This window comes from Scyliorhinus torazame, chromosome 14 (genome assembly GCF_047496885.1).
Source record: "Scyliorhinus torazame isolate Kashiwa2021f chromosome 14, sScyTor2.1, whole genome shotgun sequence".
In the NCBI taxonomy this organism is placed as follows: Eukaryota; Metazoa; Chordata; class Chondrichthyes; order Carcharhiniformes; family Scyliorhinidae; genus Scyliorhinus; species Scyliorhinus torazame.
The window spans coordinates 191,776,994-191,795,859 of record NC_092720.1 but is presented as its reverse complement, the minus strand read 5'-3'; the positions used below and the strand labels follow the sequence as shown (position 1 = coordinate 191,795,859).

Sequence of the window (18,866 nt, the reverse complement as noted above, 5' to 3'; positions counted from 1 at the left end):
GTCGCTTAAATGTCCGTAATGACTCTGACTCCACAACCCCTGCTGGCAGTGCACTCCACACACCCACCACTCTCAGTGTAAAGAAACTACCTCTGACATCTCCCCTATACCTTCCTCCAATCACCTTAAAAATATGCCCCCTCGTGACAGCCATTTCCACCCTGGGGAAAAGTCTCTGGCTATCCTCTCTATCCATGCCTCTCAGCACCGTGTACCCCTCTATCAAGTCACATCTCTGCCTTCTTCGCTCTAGTGAGAAAATGCCTAGCTCCCTCAACCTTTCTTCATAAGACATGCCCTCCAGTCCAGGCAGCACCTTGGTAAATCTCCTCTGTACCCTCTCCAAAGCATCCACATCTTTCATACAATGAGGCGACCAAAACTGGACACAATATTCCAAGTGTGGTCCAACGGGAGTTTTATAAAGCTGCAGCAAACCTCGCGGCTCTTAAACCCAATCCCCCTGTTAATGAAAGCCAACACACAATACGCCTTCTTAACAACCCTATCAACCTGGGTGGCAACTTTGAGGGATCTATGTACGTGGACCCCAAGATCCCTCTGTTCCTCCACACGTCCAAGAATCCTGCCTTTAACCCTGTATTCAGCATTCATATTCGACCTTCCAAAATGAATCACTTGACATTTATCAAGGTTGAACTCCATCTGCCACTTCTCAGCAAAGCTCTGCATCCTGACAATGTCCTGTTCTAACGTGAAACAATCCTCATCACTACCTACAACTCCCCCAACCTTCGTGTCATCGGCAAACTTACTAACCCACCTTTCCACTTCCTCGTCCAAGTCATTTTCAAAAAAGACAACCCGCAGAGGTCCCAGAACAGAGTCTTGTGGGACACCACTGGTCACCGACCTCCAGGCGGAAAACTTTCCATCCACTACCACACGCTGTCTTCTTTCGGCCAGCCAATTCTGTATCCAGACAGCCAAATTGCCCTGTATCCCATGCCCCCTAATTTTCTGAATGAGCCTGCAATGGCGAGCCGTATGAAATGCCTTACTGAAATCCATATACGCCACATCCATTGCCCGTTCTTCATCAAGGTATCAAGTCACATGCACAAAGAATTTAAGGACGCTGGTGAGGCATGACCTGCCCCCCACAAAGCCATGCTGACTATCTTTAATTAAACTATGTTTTTCTAAATAAGCATAAATCCTATCTCTCAGAATACTTTCCAATATTTTGCTCACCACAGACGTTGGACTGATGAATCTGTAATTCCCAGGGATTTCCCTATTCCCTTTTTTGAACAGGGGAACAACATTCGCCTCCCTCCAATCATCCGGTACTACTCCAGTGGAGAATGAGGACGGAGCGATTATCGCTAAAGGCGCAGCAATCTCCTCCCTCGCTTCCCATAGTAACCTTGGGTATATCCCGTCAGGCCCAGGGGACTTATCTATCCTGATGCTTTTCAAAATTTCCAGCACATCCTCCTTCTTAATATCAACTTGTTCGAGTCTAGTAACCTGGTTCACACTGTTCTCGTGAACAAAAGGACCCGCTCTCTAGTGAATACTGAAGCAAAGTATTCATTTAGGGCCTCCCCCATCTCCTCAGACTCTATGCACAAGTTCCCTGCACTATCCCTGATCGGCCCTACTCTCACTCTGATCATCTTATTTCTCACATAAGTGTCGACCGCCTTGGGGTTTTCCCTAATCCTTCACGACAGGACTTTTTCATGGCCCCTTCTAGCTCTCCTCAGTCCATTTTTGAGTTCCTTCCTGGCATGTGACGATTTCCTTTCTATCTTCTAACTTATCATACAAATTCATCATAGGTAGGTTGAGGATAAGGGGTAATTCTATTAGTGCTGATGTGAGGAGAAATGTTTCACCCAGAGAGTGGTGAATCTGCGGAATTCACTATCACAGAATCTAGCTGAGGCTGACAGGTGTAATTTCAAGAAGTAATTAGATACAGCTCTTGGGCTAAAGCGATCAAAGGCTATGAAGGGAAGACGGGATCTGGGTGCTGAACGTGATCATCAGCTATGATCATGATTAATGACCGAGCAGGTTTGAAGGGCCGAATGTCCTCCTCCTGCTTCTATTTCCTATGTACGTTTCTATGTACATGCAGACCAAATTAATTGTTTTGTTTCTTTTAGACTGGCAGAGCAAATTTGAAAAGTTAGGTATGGTTGCATTTTGAATAACCTATTTAAAGTCGCTTCCATCTGGTGAATTACTTCAGAACACGATACTGAAGGAGTTGCAGGATTCAGGTGAATATGTTACGGCTCGGGATACACTGTGGAAATGCACACGGATGAATGTTTGCAAGATAATCATCAATACTTACGAAAATTAGCATGAAGCCACCATTTTCAAGATCACTTTCATTGTGCCACTTGGCAATGTGACTTTGTGCCGTGAGTGAACGCCTGCCATACGAACCATCCAATTTCGGAGCAAGTGATTGCAATTTCAAAATCGAAACCTTGATTTTCGTTCTATTCATTTACGGGCTGTGCATAGAGTCTGGGGAGATGGGGGAGGCCCTAAATGAATACTTTGCTTCAGGATTCACTAGTTTGACCCAGGTTACTAGACTCGAACTGGTTAGGCCAGCATTTATAGCCCATCCCAAGTTGCCCTTGAGAAGGTAGTTGTGAGTTGCCTTCTTGAACCACTGCAGTCATTCAGGTGTAAGTACACCCACTGTGCTTTTAGGCAGGGAGTTACAGGGTTTTCTCCCAGCGACACCGAAGGAATGGCGAAATATTTCCAAGTGAGGGTGGTAAGTGACTTTGACGGGAACCTCCAGGTGGTGGGGTTGCCAGGTACCAGGTGCACTTGACCTTCCAGATGGTAGGCGTCGTGGGTTTGGACGGTGCTATCTAGGGGACCTTGCTGAGATCCGCAGTGCATCTTGTAGTTGGTACGCAAGGCTGCTACTGTTGGTCGATGGTGGAGGGTTTGAATGTTTGTGGAAGGGGGAGCAATCGAGCGGGCTGCTTTTTCCTGTATGGTATCGAGCTTCTTAAGTGTTGATGAGGCTGCACTCATACAGGAAAGTGGAGAGTATTTCATTACACTCCTGACTTGTGCCTTGTAGATGGTTGACAGGCTTTGGAGGGGGGGGGGCGGTCAGGAGACGAGTTGCTTGCTGTAGGATTCCTAACATTTGACCTGCCATGGTAGCTATAGTATTATTGTGGCTAGTCCAGATCAGTTTCTGATCAATGGTAACTACCGGGATGTTGAGTGTGGGGCATTCAGCTATGGTAATGCCATTCAATGTCATTGGGCGATGGTTAGATCCTCTCTTATAGGAGATAGTCATTCCCTGACAACTGTGTGGCACGAATGTAACTTGCCACTTGCCAGCCCATGCCTGGATATTGTCCAGGTCTTGCTGCATTTGGACATGGACTGCTTCACTATCCGATGGGTCACGAATGGTGCTGAACATTGTGCAGTCATCCGCAAACATCCCCACTTCTGGCCTCATGATGGAAGGCAGGTCATTGATGAAGCAGCTGTAGATAGTTGGGCCTCGGACAATATCCTGAGGAATTCCTGCAGTGATGTCCTGAAGCTAAGATGATTTAACTCCAACCACCACAACCATCTTCCTGTGTGCCAGGTATCACTCCAACCAGTGGAGAGTTTTCTCCCTGATTCCCATTGACTCCTGTTTGGCAAGGGCTGCTTGATGCCATACTCGGTCAAATGCAGCCTTGATATAAATTCAGTCACTATTACCCCACCTTTGAAATAAGGCTGTAATGAGGTCAGGAGCCGAGTGACCCAGGCGGAACCCAAACTGAGCATCCGTGAGCAGATTATTGCTAAGTGCCTCTTGGTATCACTGCTTATGACTCCTTCTATAACTTTGCTAATGATGGAGAGTACACTGACAGGGCGGTAATTAACTGGGTTGGATTTGTCCTGATTCTTGTGTACAGGACAGACCTGGGCTATTTTCCTTCACTCGTTTCTTGATATCACATGGAGTGAATCGTATTGGCTGAAGACAGACAGTTGTGATACTGGTGTCCCTCCGGAGGTGACCGAGATGGATCGTCCACTCGACACTTCTGGCTGAAGATTGTTGCGAATGCGTCAGCCATGTCTTTTGTACATACGTGCTGGGCTCCTCCATCATTGTGGAGCCTCCTCCTCCACCACCATTCCTGGCTAGACTGCAGAGCTTCGATTTGATGGAAAGCTCTGTTTATTATTTGCTGCGTATGCAGTTTGGCACACAATTAGTCCTGTGTTGTAGCTTCACCAGGTTGACACCTAATTTTTCGGTATGCCTAGTGTAGCACCTGCATGTTCTCCTGCATTCCTCATTGAACCAGGGTTGATCCCCTGGCTTGGTGGTGACGATAGAGTGGAGTATATGCCGGGCCATGAGGTTTCAGATTGTGATTGAATACAATTCTGCTGCTGTTCATGGCCCACAGCGCCTCACGAATGCCCAGTCTTGAGTTGCTAGATCTGTTCGCATTTAGCACGGTGGTAGTGACGCAGAACACGATGGGGGGTATCCTCAATGTGAGAACGGGACTTTGTCTCCATGAAGACTGTGCAATGTGTCACTTCTACCGATACTGTCATGGACTGATGCATCTGCAGCAGGCAGATTGGTGAGGGCATGTCAAGTATGTTTTCCCTCTTGTTAGCTCCCTCACCACCTGATACAGTCCCAGTCCAGCAGCCATGTCCTTTAGGACCCGTCCAGATCGGTCTTTAGTGGTACTATCTAGCCAATCTTGGTGATGAACACTGAAGTCCCCCCACACTGAACATACTCTGTGCTCTTGCCACCATCAGTGCTTCCTCCAAGTGGTGTTCAACATGGAGGAGTACAAATTCATCAGCTGATGGTGGCCAGTACGTGTAATCATCAGGATGTTCTATTGCCACTGTTTGACCTGAAGCCCTTGGAGGTCCCCCTTCATGCGGTCCAGAGTCGATGTTCGGGCAACTCCCTCCCAGGAACTCCCGTCTCTGCTTGGCATGGTGTATTCGTCTTGGATATTGTCTGAAAAGCGTGATTCTGTGCGTACGACTATATCAGGCTGATGAGATAGTTCTCTTCACTTTGGCACAAGTCCCCAGGATCGACAGTGCTGGCCTGCCGTTGTTGTTTCCGGTGTCTGGTTCCACGCTGGGTAATCCGTCCAGTTTCCTTTCTCTTTTTTAGTTGTTGGGGCGGTTGAATACAACTGAGTGGTTAGCGGGGCCGTTTCAGAGGACATTGCTGTGGGTCTGGAGTCACATGTAAGGCCGTTTCAGAGGACATTGCTGCGGGTCTGGAGTCACATGTAAGGCAGACCAGATAAAGATGCCAGATGTTCTTCCCTAAAGGGCAATAGAGAACCATATGGGGTTTTATGCCAATCGACGATGGTTTCACGGTAATTTCAGATATTTTATTGAGTTTAAATTTCACCACCTGCCTTCGTGGGATTCGAACACCGGTCCCCAGAACATTAGCCTGGGTCTCTGAATTACGAGTCCAGTGACAATAGCACTACCTCCTCATTTAAACATTTTAAATTGTTCTTTAGCTGCATCATCAGCTATTGCGCGTTTTAGTTGGCTACAGGTTTTGAGGATGTTGTTTTATCTGAATCTACCATCGGATGTAGTATACTAACTAGCAAACTGGAGTCAGATCCTGGTAAACTTAAAATTTCCATATGAAAGAGCCATGTGAATTATGCGGTGCAAACTCCATAATCTAGTCTGCGATTAAAATGTCCTTTGTCACCAAAATCATCTTGACTTAAATATGAACAAGGACCCTCACGTTCAAAGAATGTTTCCAATTTCCTCGAACGATTAGTTATTTCACAGGTCTATAGCCGGCATTTCTGCTTTACGAAGATTGTTTTTATGTCTTTTATTTGGCAGAAAAGCAATTAAACGAGAAGGAAACAGGTAAAATTATGAAAAACAAAACGTTGCCATTCTTTGTTGCCCTTAATGTTCACCTGCCCATGTCTTTGTCCACTTAAACCTATGCAATGGTGCACTGAAACTTCCGATCCAGCTTTCCAGTGAAATCCACAATTAAAGTGTAAATGAGAAAGCCTAATTATTATGCTCGATTTGCGGTCCCCAGTGATGAGTAATTTTAGCTGCTGGTCTGTAATTGAGTGTAATAGAAAGCAGATTGCCAGATATATGTATGGGGATAATCTGTTCAGATTCCAAAGGTGGAACTGCAGAAAGTATGATGGATGAATGGCAAGCGTAAATTAGATCAACCGGGTGCAATCAAAGGAAAATGAGGGGGGGGGGGGGGGGAGGAATGTCCAGAAAATCGTTGCTACTCATGAGTTTCTGAAGCGTGGGAAGATTCACACAGAAAGGAAGAACATCGTTTTTGTTACTATGTATTCATCGGATGAGACGAACGAGGAAATTAAACCGTGGAACAGAACATATTTGAACAACAGTGCTGCTCAAGAGAGATGTGAAGATGGTGCAAGTCATAGCATTGATTACACTGCTCTTGATGCCCGTTATCATTCCATTTTTTTTAACTGGAGCTGGATAAAAATCCTGGAACTTCCTTTCCAACAACACTATAGATGTACCTCCTCCAGATGGAGTGCAGCGGTTCAAACCGACAGCCCATCTCCATTATTCCAAGTACAAAGAGAGAGATTTGAAACAAATGATGCCCTTACTGGCGAGGTAAACATCGCAGAAAACAACAAAATGCCTCCCCCTGACAATATTTTTCCAATTCGCTCCTTGACAATAGTCATCCCTTTGAACAATCACAGAACATCGATGATCGACGTGTCGGTTGAAACCAAAAGCCGCTTTACGAAAGCCATTCCAGCTTCAAAACTTTTTTTTTCATGAAAACCGGCAAACCAAAATAAATTTAATTTCTATTTTCAGAACTGATGGAAGCTCATGAATCAGGTAAAAATTGGAGCTTACATAAGTATACGTGTTATTGTTCTGGAACAGATTAACTAAATGCACGAATGGTTACAGAGTACCTTTTCTTCTTATTGGCTTTCTCTGTGAGTTTGAAGAAAAATAACTATTCAGTGTTAGAAACAGGTCCTTTACTTGTTCATTCCAACAGAACATAACGGGAGAGAAAATGCCTGTTGCGGATCCAAGATCGTTTTGCCCTGATTCCCAACAGATCAATAGGTTAATCCAACACAGTATGCCGGTAATTCGTGGTGCTCCAAGGTCAGACTAGCAACCAACGTGCATTAGTTTTAATTAACAATTGGTTCCTGGACGGCAATTACTTTGAGCAAGTACAGACGTTAAGTAGATTTACGTGTTTAGGAAAGGCAATACATCCTATACGTAGCCTTGAGACTTGCAGAGCAAGGATTTGCGGCTACCTAGGGCCCTGCTGAGTTCATTTCTTTCAGCAGTTCAATAGTATGAAATTATCTGTTGCTTTTTTCTGGTGGAAGCGAGCTCGAGGGTATTTCTTTTTTATTCCAAGTGGCTACTCAGTTCCGATTCGTTGATGAACAATGCCCGTGTTGTGCTCTTGTCAAGCCTGCATTAAATCACCAGGTTTTTTGCTAACTCCTGCAAAAAAAAACTGAAATCATTTGCCTCACACGTCATTACAATTGCACAAAGAACCTGAGTAGAATTAAGTACTCAGAAGAAACACAGGAATAGAATTAAAAAACGGAAACCGGCAAGTCTCCTGACCGCATGCATTGGTTGGAATGATAGTGCGCAGAACGATCTGAACTTAATGAACAGGAAAAATCTTCAGAGCCCAAAACTTACTTTAATGTGAAAGTACGACAGTGACCTAGTGGCAATTAACGGATGGAGAATAGCTTCAAAATCAGGTGAGGTGGCACTATTCAGGTAGCTAAAACAGTTGATGCCACGTCGCTAATTATGCCAGCATTCAGAATAGATTTCCTAAGGCTTACACTGCCCATCAGGGTGGAACGGTGGCACAGTGATTAGCACTGCTGCCTCACAGCGCCAGAGACTCGACTTCGATTCCAACCTCGGGCGACTGTCTGTGTTGAGTTTGTACGCTTCCCGTGTCTGAGTGGGTTTCGTTTGAGTGCTCAAGTGTCCTCGTGAGTAGGTGGATTGGTTTTGCTTAATTGCCCGTTGGTGGGATGACAGGGATCGGGTGGGGGATTAGGGCAGGGTTAGGGTGCTCTTTCGGACAGTCAGTACCTGCTAGATGGGCCGAACGGCCACCTTTTGTAGGGATTCGATGATTCTATTTTATGGTGCATTTGCCCGCAAATTATAAAGTAATGATGCGCACTATATTTACATTCTTTTAATTTTTGTTTTGCAAAGATTCTGGCTTAATCTTGTTGACCTAGGCTCCTATACATACCGCAGTAATAACATGTGAGAAGTGTAAATTATTTTTGATTAGTCAAGGTGTCAGGAACGCACCAGATCAATGTAGACCCATGGACATTGCTCACCAGATATCTGGCTAATATATGTACCTGGAATGGAAAGCACGAATTTCTGGTAAACAAAAGCTGCAGGAGACAAGAAAATACAAACTGGGAGAACGGAACAGGAATATGTCACTCTGAAATTACATCCTATTTAACCATACAGTTGAACGACAGCTAACATGCCACTCAACTCAAATGATCCATCTTGTCTGTATACCGATTGACATAGTTACACACGAAACATTGATCTCAGTTCAACAAATTTGTCTGGATCTGGAATCTGCACTCATTTGAGGAGTGTTCGTGTTAAATATCTTCACCTCACTTCTAAATAGCATTAGTGAACAATGTCTACTGAATATCTTTTTTAAGAAAGTTTTTATTGGGTTTTATGCATGATAAACTTACAAGTTTACACACAGAGAAACAAAAACAAAACAGAGGAAGTATATATATTGAAAAATCATAACACATAGCAGAAAAGTGGGGGCTTTCCCCCCCTTCTCTTTTTTTTAATACAAAACAAACAAAATAACAGCGTGTGGAAGGGGCACCTGGGTGGTGCCACTGATGGTACTTGCATCACTTGGTCGTTTTTTCCTGTTTTTGTCCATGTGCCTCAGCTTCGATCGTCTGTCGTTTCATTTTCCTTTTCTTTCTTTCACTCTTTCGCCTTGCTGTGCTTGCGATGGTCGTTGTCGTTCCTGCGCTCTCACCCAATTTGTGTTCTCTCCTTTTTCCATTCTTCTCAATCTCCGCTGTTGTTCTCCTTTCCTCATCCTCCCTCCCTCCATGGCCCCCTCCCCACACCACCACTCCCCCCTCTTCGCTACCGGCCTTTACCTCCCTTCCCCTCCCTGCCCCTTCTTCACTGTGGCCTCCCTTGCCTTCCTACTGGGTTTGGATATTCGCTCTTGCTCCACCTTCCTTCCCCGGTCCTCCTTCCCTTCCCTCTCTTCTATCATGTCCTGGCTACTTTCCCTTGGCTCGTGGATACGTATTTATTTGTTCATTTGTCTGTTTGTTTGTTGGCCACACACAGGTCCCCGAACAGTCGGATGAATGTCTCCAATGTTTTGTGGAAGCCATCTCCCGACCCTTGGATGGCGAATTTGATTTTTTCCATTTGGAGGAATTCCGATAGGATGACAGCCCGTCTGCAGCTTTAGGTGCTGCTGCTGACCGCCAGCCGAGCAGGATTCTACGGCGGGTGATCATGGAGGCAAAGGCAAGGGTGTCCGCCCTCCACGCCCCACCACCCCCTGAAGAGATCTGATTAATCTCACACCCGAAGACCGACACTTTGGGGCATGGTTCCACCCTCAACCTCAGCACTTTGGACATTGCCTGGAAGAAGGTGCCTTCTAGGCAAGTCTGGGGCAAGACCAGAACATGTGGGCGTGGTTGGACGAGCCACCTTGGCACCGTTCACATCTGTCCACCTCCTGGAAGAACCTACTCATTCGAGTCTTGTTAAGTGGGTTCTATGTACCACTTTGAGTTGCGTTAGGTTGAGTCTTGCGCACGTGCAGGTGTTGTTGACTATATGAAGTGCTTCGCACGCTCTATTTCGAACCCCAAGTCTTCCTCCCATTTCCTCCTCGTTGCGCCCAGTACAGTGTCGGATCTCTCGATCAGTCGTTTGTACATGTCCCTACAGTTCCCTCCACCTAAAATATCTGCATCCAGTAGTTTTTCTAGTAGCGTGCGTCGCAGTGGTCGCGGGTACGTCCTTGTCTCCATCCGTGGGAAGTTTTTAAGCTGCAGGTATCTGAGTTCGTTGCCCTTAGCTAGCTAGAATCTCTCCGTCAGTTCGTCAGCGTTGTGACCCTGCCGTCGGCGTATAGGTCACTGACTGCCAGTGTCCTCCTGTCCTGTCTTCGCCTTTTAAATATGGCGTCAGTGAGTAGTATCTACTCAATTAATACTGCGTCCCGGAATCAGAATCTTGTTCCAGCACAGAGGGAGCCTATTTGGAGCTCCCTACCTGTGCTGACCATCTGCAACAGCAATTTACGTGGTTCCAACAACGCCCTTCCCGTCCCCTACCCATCGTGGCTTCCCCCTAAGCTTCCACGTTTTTTAAAAATTTCATATCAACACTCAATTCCATCTTGGCTTTTTCCACTGAATTCGTCTGTATCACAATGTCAACCAGTGCATTCCACATCCTAACCCCACCCTGCCCTATTATATTTTTCCGCACGTCATCATTGATTCAATTGCTAATTCCCTTAAATAAGTGAACGGTGCTGCTCCCTATCAAATGACCAGCCCCTTCAACCCCCTGCCTCTCTATCTATGGGAAGATATTCCCCAATCGACTGTCAAGGTTCACAATGATTTTGAATGCTCTTCTGACATTTCCTCTCAATCATCCTTTTTCAATGCCTAGCTTTCCAATCTTTTCACCTAATTAAAAAATTTGTTCTGGAACCATGCTCGTGAATGTGATCTCCACCCTCTCTAAAGGCTTCATGTCCTTTCTGAACTGTTTCCAGAATTGGACGCAATTTTCGGTTGAGGCTATACAAATGTTGCACACAGGTTTAAGACACCTTCCTTTCTTTCTTTTATACTCTGTGCCAATATGTTCAGAACAGTTGATGGCTTAGCGTTATTTCCCGTTCTCTCCCCTGTCCTGTCACCCTCAATGGTCTGAGCACATCTACACCGAGGCCACTTTGTTCCTGCAACCGTGCTGGAGTTGAAGCCTGTATTACTTATTTTCTCTCCATGGTATGTCTACTAAAATTAATACCGTCACGCTTCTTGCCATTAAATTTAAACTGCAATTTCTGTCCATCAATGTAATTGTGATGTTCTACACTACCATTCACTTTTTCACCATAGTTACAACTTGCATGTTGTGTGCAAATTAAGATACGATGTACATCAAGGGCTAGGTTATTAATATATTCCTGGACGACCGGGTGGTTCTACAACTTACTGTAAAAAGCTATCAATTTTTCCCAACATGCCCCTCAAACAATGCGAGTCTCTCGGAGCATCACCCAGTTAGTACTAAATCACTGTTGCTTTTGACTCTTTTATTTGAATAGCTCTACCTATTTTACTCACGAGTCTGACGAGAGACACTATCGAATATAATAGTAATATACCGTTATTGATCATTTTCAATTTGTTTTTTAGCCACTTGTAATCGTACACATGTGAAACATATGGCAATTACTGAAAGCGCTAACATTGCATCGGCACCATTGCTGGTTCATTAAAGACCAGACGTACACCCAACAGCCTCTCAATGTGCCAACCAACTGGCTCCAAGCTCTTGGCTTTGGAAGTATCAATGTCCAATGTGCAAATCCGCTTTCCCTTTATACCCGGTGGAAATGTCTCCACTTATGAAATGAAAATCACTGATTGTCACGAGTAGGCTTCAATGAAGTTACTGTGAAAAGCCCCTAGTTATGAGTTAGAGTCGGCGAGTTTGGATGGTTCAATCCTGCTTGCATAAGTAACTGCGCAGGAAGTGTTTGACTTCGAAGTCCCAGTCTAACTCTTGGTTAGAACATAGAACATAGAACATTACAGCGCAGTACAGGCCCTTCGGCCCTCGATGTTGCACCGACCTCTGAAACCAATTGAAAGCCCATCTACACTATTTCCTTATCATCCATATGTTTATCCAATGACCATTTAAATGCCCTTAATGTTGGCGAGTCCACTACGTTGCAGGCAGGGCATTCCACACCCTTACTACTCTCTGAGTAAAGAAGCTACCTCTCACATCTGTCATACATCTATCTCCCCTCAATTTAAAGCTATGTCTCCTTGTGCTAGCCATCGCCATCCGAGGAAAAAGGCTCTCACTGTCCAGCCTATCGAATCATCTGATCATCATGTATGCCTCAATTAAGTTACCTCCTAACCGTCTTCGCTCTAACGAAAACAGCCTAACGTCCCACAGCCTTTCCATATAAGATCTTCCCTCCATACCAGGCAACATCCGAGTAAATCTCCTCTGCACCCTTTCCAATGCTTCCACATCCTTCATATAATGCAACGACCAAAACTGCACGCAATACTCCAAATGCGGCCACACCAGAGTTTTGTACAGCTGCAACATGACCTCAAGGCTCCGAAACTCAATCCGTCTACCAATAAAAGCTAACACACCATCCGCTTTCTTAACAACCCTATCAACCTGGATGGCAACTTTCGGTGATCTATGTACATGGACACCGAGACCTTCTGCTCATCCACACTACCAAGAATCTTACCATTAGCCCAGCACTCTGTATTCCTGTTACTCCTTCCGAAATGAATCACCTGTCACTTTTCTGTATTGAACTCCATTTACCACCTCTCAGCCCAGCTCTGCAACATCTATGTCCCTCTGTCACCTGCAACATCCTTCCGCACTGTCCACAACTCCACCAACTTTAGTGTGATCTGCAAATTTGCTCACCCAACCTTCTACGCCCTCCTCCAGGTCATTTATAAAAATGACAAACAGCAGTGGCACCAAAACAGACCCTTGTGGTACACCACGAGTAATATTTCCCATCAACCACCATCCTCTGTCTTCTTTCAGCTAGCCAATTTCTGATCCAAACTGCTAAATCACCCTGAATTTCTGCAATAGCCTACCATGGGGAACCTTATCAAACGCTTTACTGCAATCCATATACACCACATCAACTGCTTTACCCACGTCCATCTGTTTGGTCATCTTCTCAAAGAACTCAATAAGGTTTGTGAGGCACGACCTACCCTTCACAAAACCGTGTTGACTATCCCCAATCAAATTATTCCTTTCTAGATGATTATAAATCCTATCTTGTATAAACCATTCCAAGACTTTGCCCACAACAGAAGTAAGGCTCACTGGTCTATAGTTACCGGGGTTGTCTCTACTCCCCTTCTTGAGCAAGGGGACAACATTTGCTATCCTCCAGTCTTCTGGCACTATTCCTGTAGACAATGACGACATAAAGATCAAAGCCAAAGTCTCAGCAATCTCCTCCCTAGCTTCCCAGACAATCCTCGGATAAGTCCGTCGGATAGGCACTTATCTATTTTCACACTTTCCAGAATTGCTAACACCTCCTCGTTATGAACCTCAAGCCCTTCTAGTCGAGTAGCCCGTATCTCAGTGTTCTCCTCGACAACATTGTCATTTTTCTGTGTGAATACTGACGAAAAATATTCGTTTAGCACCTTTTCTATCTCCTTGGACTCCACGCACAATTTCCCACTACTGTCCTTGACTGGCCCTACTTTTACCCTCGTCATTCTTTTATTCCAAACATACCTATAGAAAGCTTTAGGGTTATCGTTGATCCTACCTGCCAAAGACTTCTCATGTCCCCTCCTGGCTCTTCTTATCTCTCTCTTTAGGTCCTTCTTAGCTAACTTGTAACTCTCGAGCGCCCTAACTGAACCTTCATGTCTCATCTTTACATAAGCCTCCTTCTCCCTCTTGCTCGACCACTCCCTCCCTGCCTGACAGGTACATACGTATCAAGGACACGCAGTAGCTGTTCCTTGAACAAGCTCCTCATTTCAATTATGCCCATCTCCTGCAGTTTCCTTCCCCATCCTCTGCACCCTAGGTCTTGCCTCATCGCATCATAATTGCCTTTCCCCAGCTATAACTCTTGCCCTGTGGTATATGCCTATCCGTTTCCATCGCTAAATTAAACGTAACCGAATTGTGGTCACTATAACCAAAGTGCTCACCTATCTCCAAATCTAATCCCTGTCCTGGTTCATTACCCAGTACCAAATCCAATGTGGCCTCACCTCTTGTTGGCCTACCTACATACTGTGTCAGGAAACCCTCCTGCACACATTGGACAAAAACGACCCATCTAAAGTACTCGAACTATAGCGTTTCCAGTCAATATTTGGAAAGGTAAAGACCCCAATAACAACTACCCTGTTACTTTCGCCCTTATCCAGAATCACCTTTTTTTGAGGCCTATAGAAACTCCCAACAGGGTGACCTCTCCTTCCCTGTTTCTAACCTCAACCCATACTATCTCAGTAGATGAGTCCTCATCAAACGTCCTTTCTGCCACTGTAATACTGTCCTTGACTAACAATGCCACCCCTCCCCCTCTTTTACCACCTTCCCTGAGTTGACTGAAATATCTAAACCCCGGCACCTGCAACAACCATTCCTGTCCCTGCTCTATCCATGTCTCCGAAATGGCCACAACATCGAAGTCCCAGGTACCAACCCATACTGTAAGTTCACCCACCTTATTCCGGATGCTCCTGGTGCTGAAGTAGACACCACCCTGCCTGCCGGTACACTACTGCAACCTTGCCACCTTAATCCTGACGTTACTACTCTCAACCTCCTGTATACTGGAGCTACAATCCAGGTTCCCAAACCCCTGCCGAACTAGTTTAACCCCCCCCCCCCCCGAAGTGCATTAGCAAATTCCTCCCTTCCCCACCTCCCCACCCAGGATATTTGTACCCCTCTAGTCCAGGTGCAGACCATCCCGTTTGTAGAGGTCCCACCCATCCCAGATTCAGCCCCAATTATCCAGGTATTTGAAACCCTCCCTCCTGCACCATCCCTGTCGCCATGTGTTCAACTGCTCTCTCTCCCTATTCCTCGGCTCGTGAGCTCGTGGCACAGGTAACACCCCAGAGATAATAACTCTGTTTGTTCTAGCTCTAAGATTCCACCCTAGCTCCCTGAATTCCTGCCTTACATCCCTATCCCTTTTCCTACCTATGTCGTTGGCGCCTATGTGGACCACGACTTGGGGCTGCTCCTCCTCCCCCTTAAGGACCACGAAAACACGATCCGAGTCATCACGGACCCTGGCACCTGGGAGGCAGCACACCAAGTGCGAGTCTCTCTGGTTCCCACAGAATCTCCTATCTACCCCCCTAACTATGGAGTCTCCAATCACTAATGCTCTATTCCTCTCCCCCCTTCCCTTCTGAGCAACAGTCCAACTTATATATAGGTACGACACACCAGCCCAGAAATCCCCACGGCCGACTTCCGGTTTCCTGCTGCTCTGAAACAAAAACAACTCCGAAAAAAGTAAGTTAAAAACAAAAATTCAGTTTACCCTCCGCTCTCCTTACCAGAAAATGACTCCCCTCTCTACCTGCTCCGCTGGAAGAATGAGGTCTGAACCGCGGAGGTAAGTGCCTTTTAAAGAAAACTATGCATCTACCCAGAAATCCCCACGGCCGACTTCCGGTTTCCTGCTTCTCTGAAACAACAACAACTCCGAAAAAAAGTTAGTTAAAAACACAAATTCAGCTTACCCTCCGCTCTCCTTACCCAAAAATCACTTCCCTCTCTGCCTGCTCCGCTGGAACAATGATAATGATTATACAACTGATCCTCCGACTCCATCCTGAATCCCCACACTATCTTACTGCTACCCGCGACTACCTCAACACCACGATAACCCCGCTCAAGACGAGACTACCACCCCGCCTGTGACCTCAGACTTCTGCCTGAGATGAAAACGCGGCGCCCCTTTCTCACCCGACGCCCCAACTGAACCGTAGCCTTCGACTACTCTCTGACCCTGAACCCCCATGAGCAGCCTGCACGGACACCACCATACTACTGCCCCAGCGCGCAAAGCTCCGCCCTACCTGGGATCCAACTCCAGATTTTGCTTCCTGGCTCCCCGACTTTCCCTGACTTGACCTGACGCGACCTCAAGACTGTAACCAGTTGGCACCCTAGCATGTTGCCATCCTGCCCAGATACCGCCATAACCAGTTGCTATCTGCCTATTGTACAATGCCCCGTCCACCCTGCCGCCTTGAAAACTTGCCTCACACTTTAGCCACTTACCTCTCCCAAAGTACCCTTTTGCAAATTTACTTCGCCGAACCCAGAACAATTATTTGTTAAACACGCTAAAAAGCTGTTTAAATGTTGCACAGCTTTCCATCGAGCCGGTAGCACTTGCCAGGACACGGTAGCTATTCCCTAAAAACGGGGTAGGAGTGCGGTTTGATCCATAGAATCTCTACAGTGCAGAAAGACGCCTTACGGTCCGAGAGTCTGAACCGACCCTCTGAAAGAGCACATTGTCTTGGCCCACTCCGCAGTTCCATCCACGGAACACTACCTGACTTGCCTACACATGTTTAGACACTAAGATGCAATATAGCATGGCCAATCAGAGCATCCGGAGGAATCTCTCACAGACGCGGCATGAAAGTGCAAACTCCACACCCTGGGCGAAAGTGAACCAGGGTCCCCGATACTCTGAGATAGCAGTGCTAATCATTGCGTCGCATTGCTTCGGTGCAGTGGCCTATGTGCTCTCTCCGTTTGCTGATGCTTCCAATCATCCCTCTGCTTAATGAGTTTTGGCTGATCCTTTACCGGAAAATTGGCCACAAGGTTTGATCGTTGGATGAAGCATCATGAGATGTTTGAGGAAACCCTTACGTGCAGCAGCAGATTCAAGGACATGAACATAGCATGTACGTATTGGAAAAGAAAACATTTGGTAACATGTTCGAGTTCATTCCATTAAAAATACGTTTGCCCAGGAAGTCAACCAAAATATACTGAAAGGTCAACTATGACAGGATCTCCCATGGCAAAAGCCTCTATTTGGCCACATGGATAAGGTCGTAATATAGTCTCCTGTAAGATGAAATAATACAACACCATGCATGCGGAATTATTTACGTTGTTTCTTTAAATGCATGTTTCTAAATTGACAGACATGTTAGTCTGTTACACAATAAAGCTGTGATGACTTTACCCTCAGATTTATATGATTCGCTCCTTTAATTAGAAAATTCTTGTTTGGAACAGAAGTGCATTGATTTCAAATTTAATGTTGAAGTATTATGATTACTTTTTGGGAAGCGGATTCAAATATTACGAATCAAATCTGTCTCATTGCCCAGTGCTCGATGTAAAAACACTTTTTTTCCTTGAGGGGGTTCCGTCCGACTTTATCCCGGGAAATGAGATGAAAGTATTCTTCAAACAAGGTACCAGCCCAATTATTGAGTGGCATGGTTTGCAAGTTCCATTTATTTTGTGTTAAACGTCTGACCAACAGTGTGTCAACTGCAAAGCGTATTATGAAATAACCGCAACTGCTGTTCATGAGTGTCCTTCTCTCGAACCGGCACACATATGAAATTCTCCTCCTCATCCTGTGAGCCGGAATTATTTTTTACTCCTATCCTTACGTCAGATTTTACTATCAGGCCTGCCACGCCTCTGTTTCCATCCTTTCGGAATGCTGTGAATCCTAAAAATATCTATTTACCCACCTCGGTGCCTCTATTACCATGTCGCTATAATGATAATTAGATTTCATCAATTTACTTTTTTATTCCATTGATTCGTCTATTCTATCGCGCAAAATGTTTGGCTCATTCCGATGAAGCGCATTTAACTCAATTTTCCTCGATTATTTCTACGGAGTAATGAGTTGATGGACCACAGCATGGTGTTGTAGTTATGCAGTGTTTCCTGCGTTTTGCTTTACACAGATTGCGACAATATTCCACTGCACAGATTCTTCGCGTTGGATCTCTAAATCTCACTTCACTTGAACTTTTGTATTAAATTCCTATCCACGGCTCCACTTCTACAATTTTCTGCGACACAGATCCCAACAAAGCTTCAATTGAGCCTATCCCAACAGGTAGGTATCCGCTTTCCTGAAAAACGTTTTTTGAGCCACGCACCCACGTTTCTAATCTGCTTTACGTAATTCTAATTGGCGTGTGGCTCAGGTCACGTTCTAGAAATATTGTCTTTGTGCATCGGAGTTCCAATTTCAATCTGGATAATGCCAAGTCTGATTTGATGCAATATTAATTTTAGTGCATAGTATTTTTCATGACATTGCACTTCGTATTACAGAATTCGTTCTTCAAGCAAACCATAAAAGTAAGATTCTATTAACACAATTGAATAACCATCAACAGACTTCAGACCCTCCGCTCCCCCCCCCCCCTCTCCCACCCCGCCACACCCCTTTCAGCCACCAAGGGATTGCGATCCGCTTGAATTCACTTCCACTCACAGCAGTGTTTTCTGCCGAAGGAGCTGAGAACGATGGGGACGTCCGATTCCTGACCATCTATATTTTGCATTGAAGCAAAACTCGACATTAGATTTATACATTTATAGGTACTAAATTCAGGCGATTATGTGAGAAAGAAACCTTGCTATTCCGTTTATTTGTGCACTGTGATATCTCCTTCCCCTCAACCAAAATTTAGCCTAGGTGGGTTCATGGACTTTCCGGCTGCATTGTTCTCTTTTTTTTGTGACAAAAAAATCGAAGTGCAACAGTGTACGCCATTTGACATTGAATGAGAAATGTGGTTTAATAAAAAGTGGATTTAAATTCAACGTCGACTATACCGAACGCATTTCCTTTTTACTAATAACAGCCGAGAAAGCAGAAATACTCTGTAGGCCTGCCAACTCATATG

At 45.4% G+C, this 18,866-nt stretch overlaps 1 protein-coding gene across 1 annotated transcript in view; it reads left to right on the top strand.

The window, feature by feature from the left end:
• The window catches only part of LOC140389103 (uncharacterized), a 383,180-nt gene that overhangs the window by 315,908 nt on the left and 48,406 nt on the right, over positions 1-18,866 (top strand). The window contains exons 52-55 of the mRNA XM_072473262.1: positions 2,139-2,165; positions 5,902-5,928; positions 6,904-6,927; positions 18,289-18,315. Of these exons, the coding sequence (XP_072329363.1) occupies positions 2,139-2,165; positions 5,902-5,928; positions 6,904-6,927; positions 18,289-18,315 (105 nt within the window). The remainder of the gene's footprint in view (positions 1-2,138; positions 2,166-5,901; positions 5,929-6,903; positions 6,928-18,288; positions 18,316-18,866) is intronic.